Below are 17,801 nucleotides of genomic sequence, written 5' to 3'. Positions count from 1 at the left end.
GAATTACAAAAGACACCTGTTGTTACAATATTTACGGTAAACCGTGGACTATAAATAAGGGTAAACACGGTTGCCACTAGCAGGCCCTGAAACTTCACTGGCATGGATATTTCATGGTCAGACAGATCAACAGGGATACATATTTAAAACAGATTAAGTAAAAATGTATTTATTTTCTTAAAAAACGTCTTAAATCAATGTTTTTCTGTTTTTGTCGGTTTTGGCTTCCGACCGCGTTGCAAAGAGCGCGCCCTGACGTCATCACGTCGGGACGAATGAAGCGTCATCCTTTCTGATGTAGAGCGGCACGGCGGCCTTTCTTTGCTGCTCTACATTTCCTTCAGTCTTCCCACTCTTATCCCGGTAATTTAGCTTTGAATTTCTCTAACCATGACTCGAAAGTCGCCACTTCTCGCCGCCTGCCTGCTGCTCCTGGCTGCTGTGAGCTTGGAGGTTTCAGCGAGCGGTTTGGTGAACGAGGACGTGAAGAGGACCGTGGACCTGGGCACTCATCTGGCCAAGATCACCGCGGAGATCGTGCTGTCCAACCAGGGACACTCCGCCGTCCAGAGCTTCGTGTTAGCGGTAGAGGCTGACCTGGCCCCGCACCTGGCATACATCGGAGCTTCGGTGAGTCTAACCGCAGTGAATTAATTAAAATAACGCCAACACCTCTGCCTGTAACCGGCTCGCTAGCTTTAGCCTGTTAGCCAATTCATAGTCCGCAAAAGTCACAAGTTATTGGCTTACTGCTGTCAAATGCATTTATTTTCTCAAATGAGAGCAAGAATGCTGCACTGTTTAATAGCATGCTAACACATGATGTTACAGCATGTTCACTGAATGCATTAAATCACAACTACTAGCTTGTATGAGTCAGTGTGGTCCTGTTGTTCTGGGCGCTGCAGCCTCGGAAGTCAGTCAGTCAGCCAACACAGGCTATACTATTTCTGCATGTAACGCAATATTGCTTCGTGCAAGGTAATGGCACCAGTTCATTTGCTGTGAGCAGAATTGTACTCAACAGCTCAACATGGGTTAGATTAGTTCATTTTGAATGGCTAAGGATGTTAACTTCCGCAGCGCTGCACGCTCTGTCAGTGACTGAATGACACGTATGAGCTGGGCAGCTCACTTCCGTGTGTGACTGCGCAGGCCTGCCCCTTCTCCACTGTGTATGAAACTGTAACAATGCCCGGTTTTACTTAAGAATAAAAAGATACACACGGTTCTTTCAACAGATATTATCCATTTAGTGATGAGAAAGCTACTTTTAAAACACAACTTTGCATTTATTGCACAATCACATAACTTATTACTATAGCAAAGCTACTTTAGGGAGAAATGTAGTTTGGTTATCTAAGGCTACTAAGAAAAAGTAGAACTTTCTAAAAAAAATCATTATTGCAATGTAGATTTGCAAAAGTGCATAGTTGTTGATGATCAAAAAAATAAAATACTAAACAATGTATGGGAAAGAGCTTTGGTTTTGAATACAATGTTTTGAATCAAATATGGACTTTTTTTTTCCTAACAGCAAGAAACTGCAAAATTTAGTTAACTGTCAGTTTAATCCCAGACTCCCCAACATTGCCTTATAGACCTCCCACTTGTCCTATATCTTGGTAGAGGGTGTTTTCTTTTCAAAGAGAGTATGCTCAAACCACCTTGTTTCCACAGGTAAAAGGTGACGAGGAGGAGGATGGCATACTTGAACTCCAACAGACAACAATTCAGGGCCAAAGGTAAGAGATTGGACTCTTACTTTGACATTCAATTGGATTCTCAGGCTTCTATAAACAACTAAACTGATGCAAACATGCAATAGATTTGTTTTACCTTTGCTTTATGAAATACAAGGCCCACATTGTTAGTTTTTGCTTTAGCAATCAAAAACTAACAACACAAGTAAACACACATGTAAAACTGATTTCTGACTGTCTATTGACTTTAATATTAATATAAATGTCAATTTGGCAAATGTATCTTTACCAATGCCCTGTCTCATCTGTCCCCTTACAGTGGGGAGTTTTACAAAGTCCATCTGCCCTCCAGTCTGGCAGCAGGTGCTCAGCTAAAAGCGAAGGTGGAGATGACATTTAGTCATGTCCTGAAGCCCTTCCCCACACACATCACACAGGCTGAGCGCCAGCTTGTCGTCTTTCAGGGGAACCACTACCTGTACTCCCCATACCCCACCCGCAGCCAGACTACACGTGTCCGTCTGGCCTCCAAAACTGTGGAGAGCTACACCAAGCTGGGTAACCCCAGCAAGAACGATGAGGTCATCGAGTATGGACCATTCCGTGATGTGGCTTCATTCAGCGAGGTACATCGTTGACCAGGTTTAACAAGCTTCAATTGACGCTGCACGAAAGTTGCTAAGACATCTTGTTCTGTTTTCCAGGATACCATGAAGATCCATTACGAAAACAACTCGCCCTTCCTCACCATCAGTAGCATCACTCGGACCATTGAGGTCTCTCACTGGGGTAACATTGCTGTGGAAGAGACCATCGACCTGAGGCACACAGGAGCCATCCTGAAGGGGCCTTTTTCACGTTACGATTATCAGCGCCAGTCAGACAGCGGCATCTCATCTGTCAAATCTTTCAAGGTGTTGTATTAAACATGAACCACTGACTTGTTTTCATTGGTAATGTGATAATGATTATGACTATGCATGCTTTCTCCTCTACAGACTATCCTTCCTGCCTCGGCCCAGGACGTCTACTACAGAGATGAGATTGGAAACATCTCCACCTCCCATCTGCAGGTTCTGGATGATTCAGTGGAGGTCGAGGTCAGGCCTCGCTTCCCCTTGTTCGGAGGCTGGAAGACCCATTACATCATCGGCTACAATCTGCCCAGCTATGAGTATCTCTACACCCTCGGTGATTTGACTTCCTATAACATAAAAACTTTGATTACCAACAAGTGAAGTCAATGCAGAAGTGCTTTAAACCAACATTCCTCCTCCAATGGCCAACGGGGCGGCTCAATTGGTTGAAAAAGAAGTCTAATTGTCTAGAAGTCAATGAGAAAAAGGCCATACTTCTTACTTGGTTCATTACCTCAGTAGTAAGGAGATTATAAACCAATGATAAAGATGATGTTTATTTTGTAAATTACGGTTCCATTGAGAGTAAAATAGGTAATAAAGCAGGGTTAGCTTTAGGTGTTGCTACCTTGTGGTGGGATGATTGAGACCAAACCAGTGTTGCTAGGTGGCCACCTCAACAGGGAAGGTTCAAAGATGCTATCATCACAATTTAAACCCAGGCTTCATATTCATATTGAATCCCAGGGTGTGTTGCTAATGTGTCACGTAATTTTCTGTTCTAGGTGACCAGTATGCACTGAAGATGAGACTGGTGGACCATGTGTATGATGACCAGGTCATTGACTTCCTCACTGTGAAAATCATCCTGCCCGAGGGAGCCAGGTCAGTGAAAGCAAATCTACACTATGTTAAGTTTAGGAGAGATTTCTGCAGTATTTGATGCTTATTTTTTTCATTTGTCCTTTCAGAAATATCAACTTGGATACACCTTACAAAATTGATCGCATGCCAAACCAGCTGCACTACACATATCTGGATACCTTTGGCCGACCAGTGCTGGTCGCCACCAAGAACAACCTGGTGGAGCATCACATTCAGGATGTTGTGGTAAGATGAACGGTAGACAAGGACAGAAATTTGGGCAACTACTACATTGTTATTAACCACTTTAAGCCAGATAACCTGCTGCTGTAGAGTTTTTAGCTTCAAGAAAACTCATAAGTTATTGTACACTAAATGCTTTAAATTAATTTAAAGCAGTCAAACTTTTACAGTCCGATTGAAATATGATTATGAGTTTGAAACTCTTCCTGTGCCACTTTCAGGCCAGAATGTAAACTTTGAGCGCAAGCTATCTTAGAATGAGTGGAGTTACTTTGTAGTACCAGTGGTATGAACTTTGATGATTTTTCAGTAAGCATTTTTCAAGACCCTTTGGTTTTACTTGTGAACTTGTGGCCATCAACTGGACAAACTGCTTCAAAAGTCTGTTTACTATGTTATTTGTATAACTTTGCTGAGTAAAATGGTACATGAGGTTAGCTGCTATTTTGGCCAAGTTATCTCAATAAATTGGTAGCCTTGTTTTATTGATCAAGGCGGAGGAAAAACCTCTAAGAACATCTAAATTACTAGTTTGATTTTGTCTGTGGGGTGTATTGAACATCATTCTTTCTCTTTCTTGAGCTGTTTAGTGCTGTATTAGTATGTATTGAAGATCCATATGGCTATAATGTATAAGAGAAAAATATTTTGTCCTTAAAATAAATGTTTCAGTACTGGAAATTGGGTTATTTTGCTCTCTGAGTTAATAATCCCCTTTTGTGATTACCAGGTTCATTACAACTTCAACAGGATCCTGATGCTGCAGGAGCCCCTCCTGGTTGTAGGGGCCTTCTATATCCTCTTCTTTACTGTCATCATCTACGTCCGTCTGGACTTTGCCATCACAAAGGTAGGACAACATTCACATGATTCTATAAAGGGAGCCAGCTTTCTGGTTCCCTCCTTTGGCAAATATTCTGTACAATTCTATCTTCCTTCAGTTCTTGTTACTTCATGGTTTTAAGTCTGTGTTTATGTCTTTGTTCAGGACCCTGCTGCTGAGGTGCGTATGAAGGTGGCCTCCATCACCGAGCAGGTACTGACTCTGGTCAACAAGCGTCTGGGTCTGTACCGACACATGGACGAGGTGGTCAACCGCTACAAGCAGTCCCGCGACACGGGGGCGCTAAACAGCGGTCGGAAAACTCTGGAGGCCGACCACCGCACCCTCACTAATGAAATCAGCTCGCTGCAGGCCCGCCTCAAAGCTGAGGGCTCCGACCTGGCTGAAAAGGTGAGTGACGTGTGTTTGAGATTTAAATGACCTAAATGAATAAATGTGAAAGTTTGGGGAGGTTAACTCTCCTCTCTGTGCTCTCAGGTCGGGGAGGTGCAGAAGCTGGACGGCCAGGTGAAGGAGCTGGTGTGTCGCTCCTGCCAGGAGGCAGAGCGACTGGTGGCGGGTAAGGTGAAGAAAGAGGCTTACATCGAGAGTGAGAAGACTCTGACTGGCAAGAGACAGGAGCTCGTCAGCCGCATCGACAGTCTGCTGGATGCCCTCTAAACTACTCCTGCCACACACACACACACGCAAACAGACAGACACCACACTGCAACAACATACAACCGACTGTTTGTATGAATGAAAATGAAATGTGACAAAAGCTTACACATTGTTTTTTTTTGTTTTTTTACCATCTTTGAACCCTGACATGGACAATTTAACATCTCCTCTCCTGGTAGTGATGGGTTTATCCAAACACTTGTGCCTTGTGATAAACTTGAGGTCACTGCGCGCTCAGCTCCACAGCAGCTACGTCACAACTTTTTTGTTTGTCTGTTTTTAAGTTTGTTGAGCTTCACTTCAACTGCGTCACACTGCTCGGACTTCCTTTTCATGTTCAAATCTGGACTTTGTTTTGTTTTTTTCTTCCCCCTCTTATGTATGTTTGGTTATGGGACTTTTTTGGAAAACTCATAGCAGAAGGGCCCAAGTGTTTTCTTCTCATGTCTTTACTCACATATACCGTATTCTAAGATTAAATCATCTTTTGCTTTTAAGCATGAAGGTGACCTGTTTCAAATCGTATCTCTTTTGCACTTACAACTTTTTTCTACTCGCCCCCAACTGACATTATATTTGAACAAATTTGAAGCTCTGATTCCGTGTCATCCCAAATGCTCGTTTTTCATGTTCTTCGGTCATATTTTATACATTTTGTATGATTTTGTTTTGTAAGTGGTTTCTTTTCTTTCTTTTTTTTTTGGACCATGAGATTAGTGAATACATGAGATTAGGTTGTATGCGAGAAAAGACATGGGGGATTGGACACGGATGAAAATGGAATGGGCAATGATATGGAAAGCTGTCAAATTTGAAATAAAGTTTTGAGAAACTCATCATTTGGCATTGTTTTTTAGATTACACATAAGTGGCCTGTTTCATTAAGGGATTTCACCAAATGGTTCGACTAATTTTCAGGTGATTTGCTTCCATAAAGCCAATTCAACTAGTGTAACTTGCTATCGTAACTTAGCTTTGTGAAACCAAATCAACAGAAAATAAGTCAGAATAACAAATCAACCTGGCTTACTTGGTAAAGTGGCTTTATAGAACAGGCTCCTGGTGTATGAGGATGAACTGGTGGATTAGGGAAGCAGTACCCTGGTTAATCAAAAGAGGGCACACTCGTGTCAAGAATTACACTTTAACCATATTGGAGTCTTCTCTTCAACAAACTACACTGCATTTCGACCCTGCCATTGAATACTCTGCCGACATACACAAAAGTATCTCATTTGAACATCCCAAAATAAAAATCGTCAACATGTACGCTGGTGCCCCTTTTAAAGCTGGCACCTCAGAGGGAATTTCCAGCACATTGTTGCCTTCCTTGTTTTAGAGAAACCCCACCTATCAGCAGCCGACCTGCCTCGATCACAGTCGGAGCCCAGGAAAAACACAAGGGTCAGTCTGAGGTCATCGCTTTCCCTCTGAGGTCACCAGGGGTCCTGGCAGGTCACTTCCTGCTCCATAATAACAGGCCCCACTGCCCTCACAATGATAATGTTAACATATTGTATGTGCCATACAATATTCATTCTCGAAATACACAGCAGGGGGAAAGCAAAGACAATGTCTGTTAGCGCTGATGCTCGGTGCTGCTGAAAAGTCACACAATAGCAGTTTTGTTTGTGTGTTTGGACTTGAGTGGAGATTTGGAGTGGTGAGAGTTCGGAGAGCCGCCATGTCTCATTCTCACAGCAGAACACAGCAAGCGGACTGCTGCTGCTTGCACACGTCCACCTCAACACCCGCCAGTGTGTCCAACAAACCGCTGAGCTCACGTCTGCTCTGCAATGATGCTATCAGGTCACTGTGAGTTTGACTGGCGTGATTGAAGGATTTCTTTGGTGACTGAAAAAACATTAACAATCAGTGGGTTTTAAAGGTTTTATAGAATTACCTATTGGCTTTTAAAATAGTTTCCTTAAAATAAAAGAACCTGAATGTATCAGCATGCTAAAGCTCTCTGGCTGCTCTCCATACTGGGATCAACACTGTGATGAAGATTCATAATAATAATATAGCAGTGAAAATTAATTTTGCCAAGCTTGAGGCAGGGACCAGAGCCTATATCTATCAAACGGCTTCACTCCAACACACAGCATAAAAATATCTATTAAGTTTGTTATGAAATTTTATTTTGACTTAAATTAAAGAGTCTTTGAGTTGGTGAAGAGTAGATTATGCTTGGCTGCGGTCCAGAGATAGACCAGAGCATATGGCTTCTGAGACATATTTTGAAATGACCATTAAATTAAACAACAATGATGACTAATGTAATCTGAAGCAATAAGTTAAATTTGAGAAGGTTAGGGTGACAGAATTTTTTTCAATGAAAGTTCCTTAGACATTGTCGTCACTTTCGTATTAAAGGGACAGTTCATCACTGAATCAAAAATAAAAAAAAACTTTTCTTCTGACTAGTATTGCTATTTATCTAGATATTTTTATTGTGAGTTGAGGACTGTTGGAGATATCGGCCGTAAAGATGACTGCCTATTTGTGAATAAATTGAACTACAGGTGCATCTCAACACATTAGAATATCATGGAAAAGTCCATTTCCAGTAGTTCAAGTCAAATAGCCCCAACCAAGTATTGAATGCATATAGATGGACATACTTTTCAGAGGCCAACATTTCCATATTATCAAATCAAACTTTATTTATGAAGCACTTTTCATACAATAAATGCAACACAAAGTGCTGTACAGAATATAAAAACAGAGATGCAACACTTAACCCCCCCCCAAACACACATACACACACACAGACCCACACATCCGCCTCCCAGTGTGGAGGCCCCCATGAGTAAGCATTAAGCATTAACAATACTTCTTAAAACTTGTCTTTTGTAATATTAAATATTTTTTTTGAGATACTGAATTTTAGGTCTTCATTAAATGTAAACCATAATCATTATAATTAGAAGAAATTAAATAAATTAAGACATGACATGTTTCATTCTGTGTGTAATGGATCTATATAATGTGTTATTTCCACTTTTTGATTGAATTACTGACATAAATAAACTTTTATATGAACTATTATATGATATATATATATATATATATATATATATATATATATATATATATATATATATATATATATATATATATATAATTTATTGAGATGAAAACTCTTTTCTTTATAGTATAGTTCCTACATTGAACTTCTCCCAACAAGGTCTGTGGATTATCTTGAGTAACTGGATCATATCTTCTAGAAAGAGACACTGCTGTTAAGTTGTTTGTTGTATTTTTTGGCTCTTTGAACACTACAAGTGTCATCTAGTTCAACCACATTGAGAGAAAGCAGATATCTCTACTGCTGATATTTCCAACACTCGGCAAGACTGCTTATAATCACTACAGGGAAGAGAAAAAAATATGTGTTTTTGATTTGGGGGTGAACTGTCCTTTTAAATAAATTTATTGTAGCATATTTTTTCTCTAATGAAGGCTACCACCTCTACCAACAGCAACAACCCCTGATTTTAGTTCAGCCAATTTGTTATTATTTGGTATTGATTTATATTTGACATATTATCAATATAAAGATTGTTTGGTTCTTATATTAGTTGGTACTGGACATATTAAACATTAATATCAGCCCCTTCCAGAAGACAAAATGTGATAATTGTGCCGCAAATGGAGAAAACATGATAAATTGCCTTAAAATTAACTTGACTAGAGTGGTGCCATACAGGCTGGCCTACATGCTTGGAAACTTTCTGTGCACTGGTGTCCCATCACATGCAGCTGGTGCCCTGGTGATTTTTTACGCCACATGCCCCTCAGACAGTCTGAATCCACCACTGCGTGTTATTGATCACGGGATCATCTGCAGATAGGAGTAAGTCCCTTGATAAATGTCATATTCTTTACTTTTAGCAAAGAACTGTATTTGTTCGAGTATTCTCCTGTGTCATTTTTAAAGGTTAGATAAATATGGGCACAGATTTTAAATATGAAGTGAGGCCTTTGAAGTGTCAGAACTTAACCACATTTAAGCCCAAAAAATTTCAGCTGTAGAAAAAGTGTTTGAATCTGATTTGAGATCGATGCTGCCAGCAGGTCATCACGCATAGTATTTGTTGATGCATTTGCTTCCCCATTTGACTGTTATATCATTGACAGGGCCTTGTCATGTGTGGTGTTTGCTTGATTGAGTCTTTTCAGTTCCAGCCCTGTTCTCTGGCCCAGGATGTGATTACCGGTCTCAGAAGAGCTGCGGTTTATCTGTTAGCTTAGGCCGAGCAGAATACTGTTTGAACCGGAATTCATGTGCAGCACTGTATCCTGATGTGGCAAAGCGTGTGTGTGTTTGAGGTGGATGAGGGGGTTTGTGCAGGGTGTTGGTTGGACTGGTTGGCCCATGTGGTTGAGCTGTAATGCCCCCCCCCCCCCCCCTTCAGGCATGGAGTTGATTATTATCTTCCTTCCCTGAAGTATAGTGAAGATGCAGAGTGTGTTCTTTCTTTATCTGCCAAAAAAATAATGAATATGCAAAAAAAATGTGGAGTCAAACCAGGTATCAGTTGAAGGGGTAATCCACATGCCCTGGGCTTTCTGACGTGGTGGTGATTGATTACATTGAGGGCTCACCTGCAGTACTCTCCCTCTTAATCTTTCTCGCTCTGAAATACACACACACAGACACACACACACACACTCACAAAGAGAGAGGCAGAAGTCACCAGTCAGGGAACAATATCCTGCACAGAAGACCCTTCACAGCACACTCTCATAAATCACTGAGACAGAGCCACCACCCTCACTGTCAGCATGTTATTATGCACACACACGCACTGATGTCCTCACAACATACATTCATTCAATCCTGCTACACAGCCATAAAAGGATGTCATCGAAAAAGAAGAAATATGAAATCTAAACTCTAAACGTGCCCTCAAACACGCCTCACCTGCGCTGATTCCCTCTGGCGCTGCTTTAAACACACGTCCTCACAACAACAGCTCTGTGTCCTGCTCTGCCCTGGCCCTGTGCACCGACCATTCCTCAGTGACAGGGTGCGGGGATGAGGGGATGAGAGGCTCTGAAGGGCGAGGTGAGGGATGGATGAAAGGCCCCTGCGGCTAAGGTCCCGGGGCCCTGTGTCCTATGCAGGTGGCAGGTGTGATCTGGCCGGGTGCAGAAGCGTGAGGGCAAGGAAGAGGAGGACAATGAAGGCGTCTGTGGTCCTCGTCGCAGCTGCAGCAGGCGCAGGGAGGAACGGGGTGGGGGGCTGACAGATAAGACGGACGGAAAGATGGAGGAAGGGAAGGACAGTGTAGGGTGCGCAAAAAGATGGAGATGGAACTTCAAACAGGGGATTGGGCCCTGGGTGCAGAGAGACGCATTCTTGTCTGGCATGGAGGAGGAGGGGACGGACGGCGAGCAGGAAAGATGGATGGCACAAAAAAAAAGGTGAGCATCAAAGTCCACAGTCCTGCTGCTCTGGTGCAGATGTTTACATCGTGCACACTTGTGCTCAAAGGCCCCGTGCTCTGCCTATATCTGTGTGCATATTGATGTCAACCTCCCTCTCTGTATGGATTTGTATCGATGAGACAGTAATCCTCTTCCCTTGCCGCCCTTGTGTGCAACTGTCCACAGCTCCCACTAAGACCCACTGATCTCTGCCACATGGCGCTCCATCAAAGCACTGATGGTCATGCCTCTCAGGGCAAGTTTTTGCCAAAAAGCGCACCCGCGTGGCTCATACATGTCCCTGAGTGCAGAGGATGAGCGGCAGATGAAGGTCTAACGCTACTTTGGACTTTGTATCATCTTGGATCACACGGAGGCAAGCGAAACAAAGCTGCTCTCTGTTAAAAAGCACTCTTGTCTGAGCGTGTGCGCCGACACACGCACGCGTTTCCTACTTTCTCTATCGGACCTGATTAGAGTGACAGGGGCACTTCCCATTGGCTGTGAGAGTGGCCCTCTCCTTCCCAGGGCAGCCAATTTCCCCTACTCCAAAGCTGATAGGAAACTTTGATTGTCCACTGAGCTCAGGAGAGACAAAGAGATTTTTCCTCTTGCAATCCACATATCGCTTCATCACATCTCTACCTACAATCTCCCCCACTTGCTCTCTCCTCCGCCATCGCTCCCTTTTGAATTTTCTTGCCTTATTTCCATGATCTCCCCTGCTGTGGGCTGCTGAATGTTGAGTCCATTAAACTGGCACTGACTGCTTTGATGGGCAGGAAGTTTCGCTTCATGTGGTGACATCTGCATCCTGTGACACAACCCTAACCCTATGTACATGATCTACTGTCTTGGCTTACCACTGTCCTCTCATAGCATTACTATAATTCAATACTGTGAGCACAGGTGGATGCTGCCAAAAGGGCATTTGCATACTGGTATCATGTTGGGTGTGAAGTGAACTGAGAAAGAGGAGGTGAACAGAATATAAGCGAGGCGTCTAAACATGTGGAGAGAGCCAACAGGAAACATCTCCCTCTCTCTCTCCACCCGATGCTGGCCCTCCCTGAGAACACACTTCCTGTCCAAACTCCTCTAACTTCCTGTCCAGCCACCGGGAATCCCAGCTGGAACATTCCAGCTGTGCAATAGTCTCCCTCCCTCTCTGGGCTGCTCGATTATTACAATTTCTTACTTGCTCAATCCCTCAGAGTCACTAATGCAAACAAATGCGGATTCCATAAAAAGTAAGACACTGCCTGAATTAGCCTGAGTGCAAACAGTTGCTAAATCATTGTCGACATATATTTAATTGAGAGTGTTCAAAGACAATATATTTCATGTTCAAAATGATAAACTTCATTATTTATTGTAAATACACACTCATTCTGAACACCACACACACCCATACTTGGCACTGGTAACAATTTGGATGCACCTTTTCCTCTTTAGCCCGGAGGACACAATGTCCATGGATTCCAAAAACAATTTGAAATGTGGGCTCATCAGACCACAGCACATTTTCCTACTTTGTGACAGTCCATCTCAGATGAGCTCAGGCCCAAAGAAGTCAGCTTCATTTCTGGATTTTGTTTTCTGGCTTTCACTTTGTATGGTGGAGTCTTAACTTGCATTTGTAGATGCAGCAACAATCTGTGTTTACCACCAACAGTTTTGCAAAGTGTTCCCGAGCACATGTAGTGATGCCCTTATACAACCATGCAGGTCTTTAATGCAGTGTCGAAGATCACAGGCATCCAATGCTGGTTTTCAGCCCTGCTTGTTACGTGCAGAAATTAATCCAGATTCTCTAAATCTTTTAATGGTGTTACGGACTGGTGATGGTGAATTCCTAAATTCCTCGCATTTATGAGTTGAGAAATGTTCTTGAACCTGAACCTAAATTATTTGCCCGTGCAGTTTTTCACAAAGTAGTGAACCTCACTGCTTGCTTGTGATCATCTGAGCCTTTTGAGGATTTCAATTTCATGCCCAATCCTGATACTATCACCTGTTACCAATTTACCTTTTTTTTCACCTTTGGAACGTTTTTTAAGCCTGTCCCAACTTTTTAAAAAATGTGTTGCTGGCATCAAATTCAGAATAAGCATTACTTACACAAATCCACAAAGTTGATAAGTTAAAACATTAAATATATTGCCATTGTACAGCTTTTAATTAAATATGTCCAAAAGGATAAGAAAATCAGCTTCACAACTTTTTATGACCCTGTGTTGTATAAGCAGCACACACATCAGAAGTATCAGAAGCTCCTGTAGAGCTGTTACCTCCTCTGTTCGCCAGGGGTCGCTACATAACAGCACATCTCCTCCCCCGTGACTTGACTGCATCTCTCCTGCAGTGTGAAACTCTCCGCCTCAGTGCTGCTGGGGGATACTGGCCTCTTCTATCTCCTCAGAAGCCTCTCATTTATATTACTGTTTTTTAAGCGCAGGAAAATGCTCAGTGCCATTAGTCTAATGGCATTACACGAAATGGCACATGCATGTTTATAAATGCGCCTTCACGCGGAGTCCAAACGGGGTGGAAAAAAGGCTGGTTTGGTGACTTTGTGTGACCTTTTCTGAAAGAGAGCTAATCCCGAGCTATAATAGACTCCGGGACCAATATGGAAAACTGCTGCACCGTTATCTCGGTTGTCTAGGAGACCATCAGAGCACCGGGGCCGGTGGAGATGCCACGGTATTAAAAAGGGGGAGAGCACGTGTGTGTGTATTGGAAAATGTTTCCCTTTTTTTTGCCATAAGTGTCACTCATAAATGCTGCTTTATGGACGCACGAGCATTTTTTTCTGCCTCGTTCAGCCCGCAGCAATTTTTTTCAGTGTGTTGAAATTATAAATTCAATGTGAAGACATAGAAACACACAGAGGAAAGGTCAGGGATGAAAAAGTGAATAAGGGGGGCCACGCTCGGCTCGTTATTCGTTAAATTAAACTGCACTCGCCTGACATCAATTATAAACTGTAGCAGGTTTTCTTTGTCCTAAAAACAGACTGTTAACCAAATGCCACTGCAGTAGTTTATTTAAATGATAACACAGGCCTAATGTGAGGCCTATTGACCACACCAAATCAGAGAAAACTAACGGTGCATGTTAAGCGGCTTAGCCTGTTGTGAAATTGAAGATAATGCTATCATGTTTCGATGTGTTTATTAGGAGGGAATCATTTTCACAAGTGTAGTTATAGCTGGAAATGGCTCTTATCGCGTTATCGGCATTTTACCTCCTAAAAATATCAAGATCATACTATCTTCATCATCATAACTAGATTTAACAATTGTGAGTTTCGTAGTTTCGGACTGTTTTATTTTGAAAAAACTCAAAATATCCTAGGATAAAACACATTTGGATTTTCAAAAGAAAATAGACCCTCGAGCTGTAATGGGCCCAGTCAGACAGGCGTCATATCACAGTGATGTATGTTTAATATAGCGTGTATTGATATGTAAAGTGTGTGTACACATGGTTTCGCCAATAAACTCCCTCTATAGCCAAATAGAGCGTACATTGGCTGTAACGCCGTAGCGCGTAAAACGTGTAAATATTTCTCATTCCCTGCGCCTATCTGTCTCTATCAACCTGCGGGACCCCCCCCCCCCCCCCCCCCCCCCCCCCCAACAAATGATGCATTAGATGCATTGAATGTATTTGTTGTGCAAGTTTGAAAAGGCGGCGATAATCTGGGAGTGAGAGATAAGGAACACCAATTTATTCAGCAGCACTTTGGACCCCGCTTCCAGCCTCGGTCGGTGCTGACACCCCCAGCAGTTTGCTGATAACGATTAGGCCATTTATTATCTTCACAGAGAACAAAGATTGCGTGGTGCCGATGAAATATTACCCCTGGTAATAATCAGAAGGAGAAGGGCCCTGGCATCTAATGCAGTGTGCATATAATATCGTCCCTGACGGAAAAAAAAAACCGTGCGCGTGCATGTGCACACACACACACACACACACACACACACACACACACACACACTCACACACACACACACACACACACACACACACACACACACACACACACACACGGAGTCTCGTGCAGAACATGCAGAAAATTAATTAACAAAACAAGTGCAAGAAGACACAAATGTAACATTAGGTTATAATGTTGTGAATTTGATAGGGATAATTGGTCTATTTTTAACATACAACAGCCCAAAATAAAATAAAAAAATATAATAATAGTAATAATAATAATAATAATAGACTTAAAGCAGTAGGTGCCTCAACTAAAATTGCTGATGTAACATTTGTATGATTTTTTAAAATCAATTTGAACATTGCTTGAAACCTGACTGACAGCTCTAGTGAATTGTTGTAAATGGATCACAAAGAACATTTTGTCAACTCTCAACTTACTATTATCTAATAAACTATTACCTTTAAAATCCATAAAAGTTAACTTGAATGTATTATGTTTGTCTCACCTAATTCTAATAATATTTAGCATAGACTAGTCGAAGCCTACATGTTGCAACTAAAAAAAATATTTAAAAGCCAAACTAATAAAGCTGATAAATCATTTCTACCACACTCCAGACAATAACAGTCAAGGTCTAGAGCATAGACAAACTTTAAAAATAACGATTAATAATTTACACCCCCCCCCCCCCCCCATGGGTTTTAGAAGTGAACCAATATAGCATTTATAGAATCTTCACACTGAACAAAGTTATCTTTCCGTGCATTGTGTGACAAATATCGACATTTTGAGCTCTGTTGATTTCAAACATTGAAACAAATGCTATTAATCCAGTCAGACTTCACTTTTTTTCTTCTTTTCTTTAATTCCTTCTTTTTGTGTTGCGTGTGCACTCTGGGGAGCACGAGCCCCGAGTTGCAGAGGTCCTCGCGCCCCTTGCACCTGCCTGGCTCCGTCGCCGCGCACGAGCCCAGGTCGCGTGCAGGAGATTTTAGGAGCTTTGCATGTTTTACAAAGTTGTTGTTACTGTGTGGGGATAGAGAGAACAAAAAAGGCAGGGAGGGGGTTGTGTTTTCTTCTTTAACACATTTACCACGAATAAGGGGAAGAGGAGAGGGGGCTGAGAGTCATGAAGCAGAATCTCAGTAAGTCAATTAGAACTGAAGCTGTCAGTCTTTCTAAAGCTTTACTGCAAAAATTATATTATAAAGAATGAGTGGCCTTTTGACTTTTTATTTACTCACGTTGTACCCATGTTGGACATTCACTCTAATTTTACAAAATACAAATTAAACTTTTTTTCTTGAAAGTTGCTCGTTTGCAGACTGCTCATAGTGATTCTGCATATTATCTCAAGCCTGTAACAAGTGGGGACCATGACATCAAATCAACCCTTTATTATTTTATTGCTCAGAAAAGTGAAATGTCCTCCTAATGTCACCATTTTTATTTTGTAGGCCAAATTCTGCATTTATGGACAACCAACAGCAAACATGTTGCAGCAGGGTTGTGCAGGTGACCTGAGGATCTTGATATAAAGAGATAAACCTCTGGTCCCCTCTCTGTAAAGGGCAAGCTAAACTCTATTGATCACCTCTGGGGAACAGGTACTGCTGCCAGTTTCTGTCTATTTAACCGGGACCCGGAAGACAGGCTGCTGGCTGACGTGCCGTTACGTTGCTGTGCTGCTGCAGCCTCTCAGACGGCCGCTCAAGTTTTTTGCTCATATTCAGAGAGGTTTGGATACAGCGCGAGAGCAGACACACACACAGTTCTGTGCCGACTCATGAGACAGAGTTGTTCCGCTTTGTCTCGACAGCACCTTTAAAAAGCTCGAGGACTCGTCTGGACACATTTCACCGTTTTTTTTTAAAATTTCTGTTTATTTTGGAGAGAAGCGCTGAAGCTGTGCAGTGGATCCGATGGAGACACTTTCTCTGCACTCTGCGCACATATAAGACTGGATCAGGTAAGTGCATTTAAATAATCTTTAGACCATCTGCTTTTTAAATCATTCTTTTGAAAAAATGTTTGTCCATTTTAATATAAAAACAGGCCATTACGCAAAGATATATAGCTAGTCTATAATCATCGGTTAAAAACATCGCGTCGATCGTTTTTAACATTATTGTAGCAAAAAACAAAAGATTATTATTTCATAATTTCTGCAACATTGCATCGCTTTTATGACTGTTCAGAAATTATATTTGCTGATTTTACGCTTTGTTCACAACGCAGCTTATATTCATTCACACTCAGCCTCAGTTTGTCACGGCTGCTCGGTGAGTAAACCTCCAGAACATCTGCAAAGAAAGCAGCACAATATTGGATTAAACGTGTAAAGCACATCGGTTATCCACTGTAAAGATACGTTAATAGTCGTTTTTGTTATATTCTATGACATCGTTCGTTTTTATCTATTTTTTAAATGAGAGAAAAACAAATGAGCCCAACACTCAGCTTAAATTAATAATTAAAGTCCCTATTATAATATCGCGCCTAACAGACACATTTTTAAGAATTTCCAAGAATTCACGCGGTTACTACCAATAATCAATTTTAATAACCCACTTTATGTTGCCGCGGGCAAGGTGTTCCATTGCTGGATAGAAAAAAAAACTGGATCACGAATGTATCATCAGCATGGTGTTAGTGCCGACAAAAGTGCTCAATTGTCACGCTCTAAAAATGCACAATGACTGGAGCAATCATCTTTCATCAGCAGAGAGAGCAATCACATCACTACAATGGTGCAGCAGGGACAGGGGCGGGCTGGGGTCTCCACAGGCATGCAGGAGCTGAAGTCAGTACATGGCACCTTTTACACCAACCTCTCTCTGACCTGTGCTGCTGGCTGCAACATTTATGGACTGTTTGTGCAGGGATTTGTTTCTGTGCTCATAGATTTGTGTATAACAGTAAGAAAGAATCCTCCAGTTATTCTGAATGAATGAATAAACAGATTTGAACAGTTGCTGCATCTTTGACACTTTTTATTTAGCAGTGAAAAGAAAACTTTTCCAACATGCTTCTGTATTTAAAGCTTCAGAAAGGACTTTTGGCTATAAGCCTGAGATTTATCTTCTGCTCCATAATCCTTTTTGTTATGCGTGTAGTTCATGTGTCCTGCCTTATTCTGAAATGTTATTATTCTGCTTAAATGGGAGTGAGTGCTGCAGCAGTTATATGGTCCTGTGTCTGGGTGCTTGTGTCTATAAAGCCCCTCGGTGCCCTGGCTC

At 41.9% G+C, this 17,801-nt stretch overlaps 2 protein-coding genes across 2 annotated transcripts in view; both read left to right on the top strand.

The window, feature by feature from the left end:
• Positions 1-100: 100 nt before the first annotated feature.
• rpn1 (ribophorin I) lies at positions 101-6,007 on the top strand. The gene is made up of 10 exons (XM_059329966.1): positions 101-630; positions 1,681-1,745; positions 2,023-2,329; positions 2,408-2,617; positions 2,702-2,894; positions 3,346-3,445; positions 3,532-3,670; positions 4,398-4,517; positions 4,656-4,901; positions 4,989-6,007. The coding sequence occupies exons 1-10, from the start codon at positions 391-393 to the stop codon at positions 5,169-5,171; spliced, it is 1,803 nt and encodes a 600-aa protein (XP_059185949.1). The 5' UTR covers positions 101-390; the 3' UTR covers positions 5,172-6,007.
• A 10,274-nt stretch (positions 6,008-16,281) lies between these two features.
• gata2a (GATA binding protein 2a) overlaps positions 16,282-17,801 on the top strand; it is a 13,118-nt gene continuing 11,598 nt past the window's right edge. Inside the window, exon 1 of the mRNA XM_059327687.1 lies at positions 16,282-16,531. The gene's annotated coding sequence lies outside the window, so the exon portion shown is untranslated. The remainder of the gene's footprint in view (positions 16,532-17,801) is intronic.

Source organism: Centropristis striata, chromosome 3 (genome assembly GCF_030273125.1).
Source record: "Centropristis striata isolate RG_2023a ecotype Rhode Island chromosome 3, C.striata_1.0, whole genome shotgun sequence".
In the NCBI taxonomy this organism is placed as follows: Eukaryota; Metazoa; Chordata; class Actinopteri; order Perciformes; family Serranidae; genus Centropristis; species Centropristis striata.
Note: the sequence above shows the minus strand (reverse complement) of the source record. Positions and strands in the feature narration are given on the sequence as shown.

What these genes read in the sequence shown, in the direction of transcription:
- rpn1 (XM_059329966.1), top strand. Translation starts at nt 391, where the DNA reads ATGACTCGAAAGTCGCCACTTCTCGCCGCCTGCCTGCTGCTCCTGGCT. An exon ending in TGGCATACATCGGAGCTTCG is followed by an intron (nt 631 to 1,680) that starts GTGAGTCTAACC and finishes TTGTTTCCACAG; the next exon opens with GTAAAAGGTGACGAGGAGGA. An exon ending in ACAACAATTCAGGGCCAAAG is followed by an intron (nt 1,746 to 2,022) that starts GTAAGAGATTGG and finishes GTCCCCTTACAG; the next exon opens with TGGGGAGTTTTACAAAGTCC.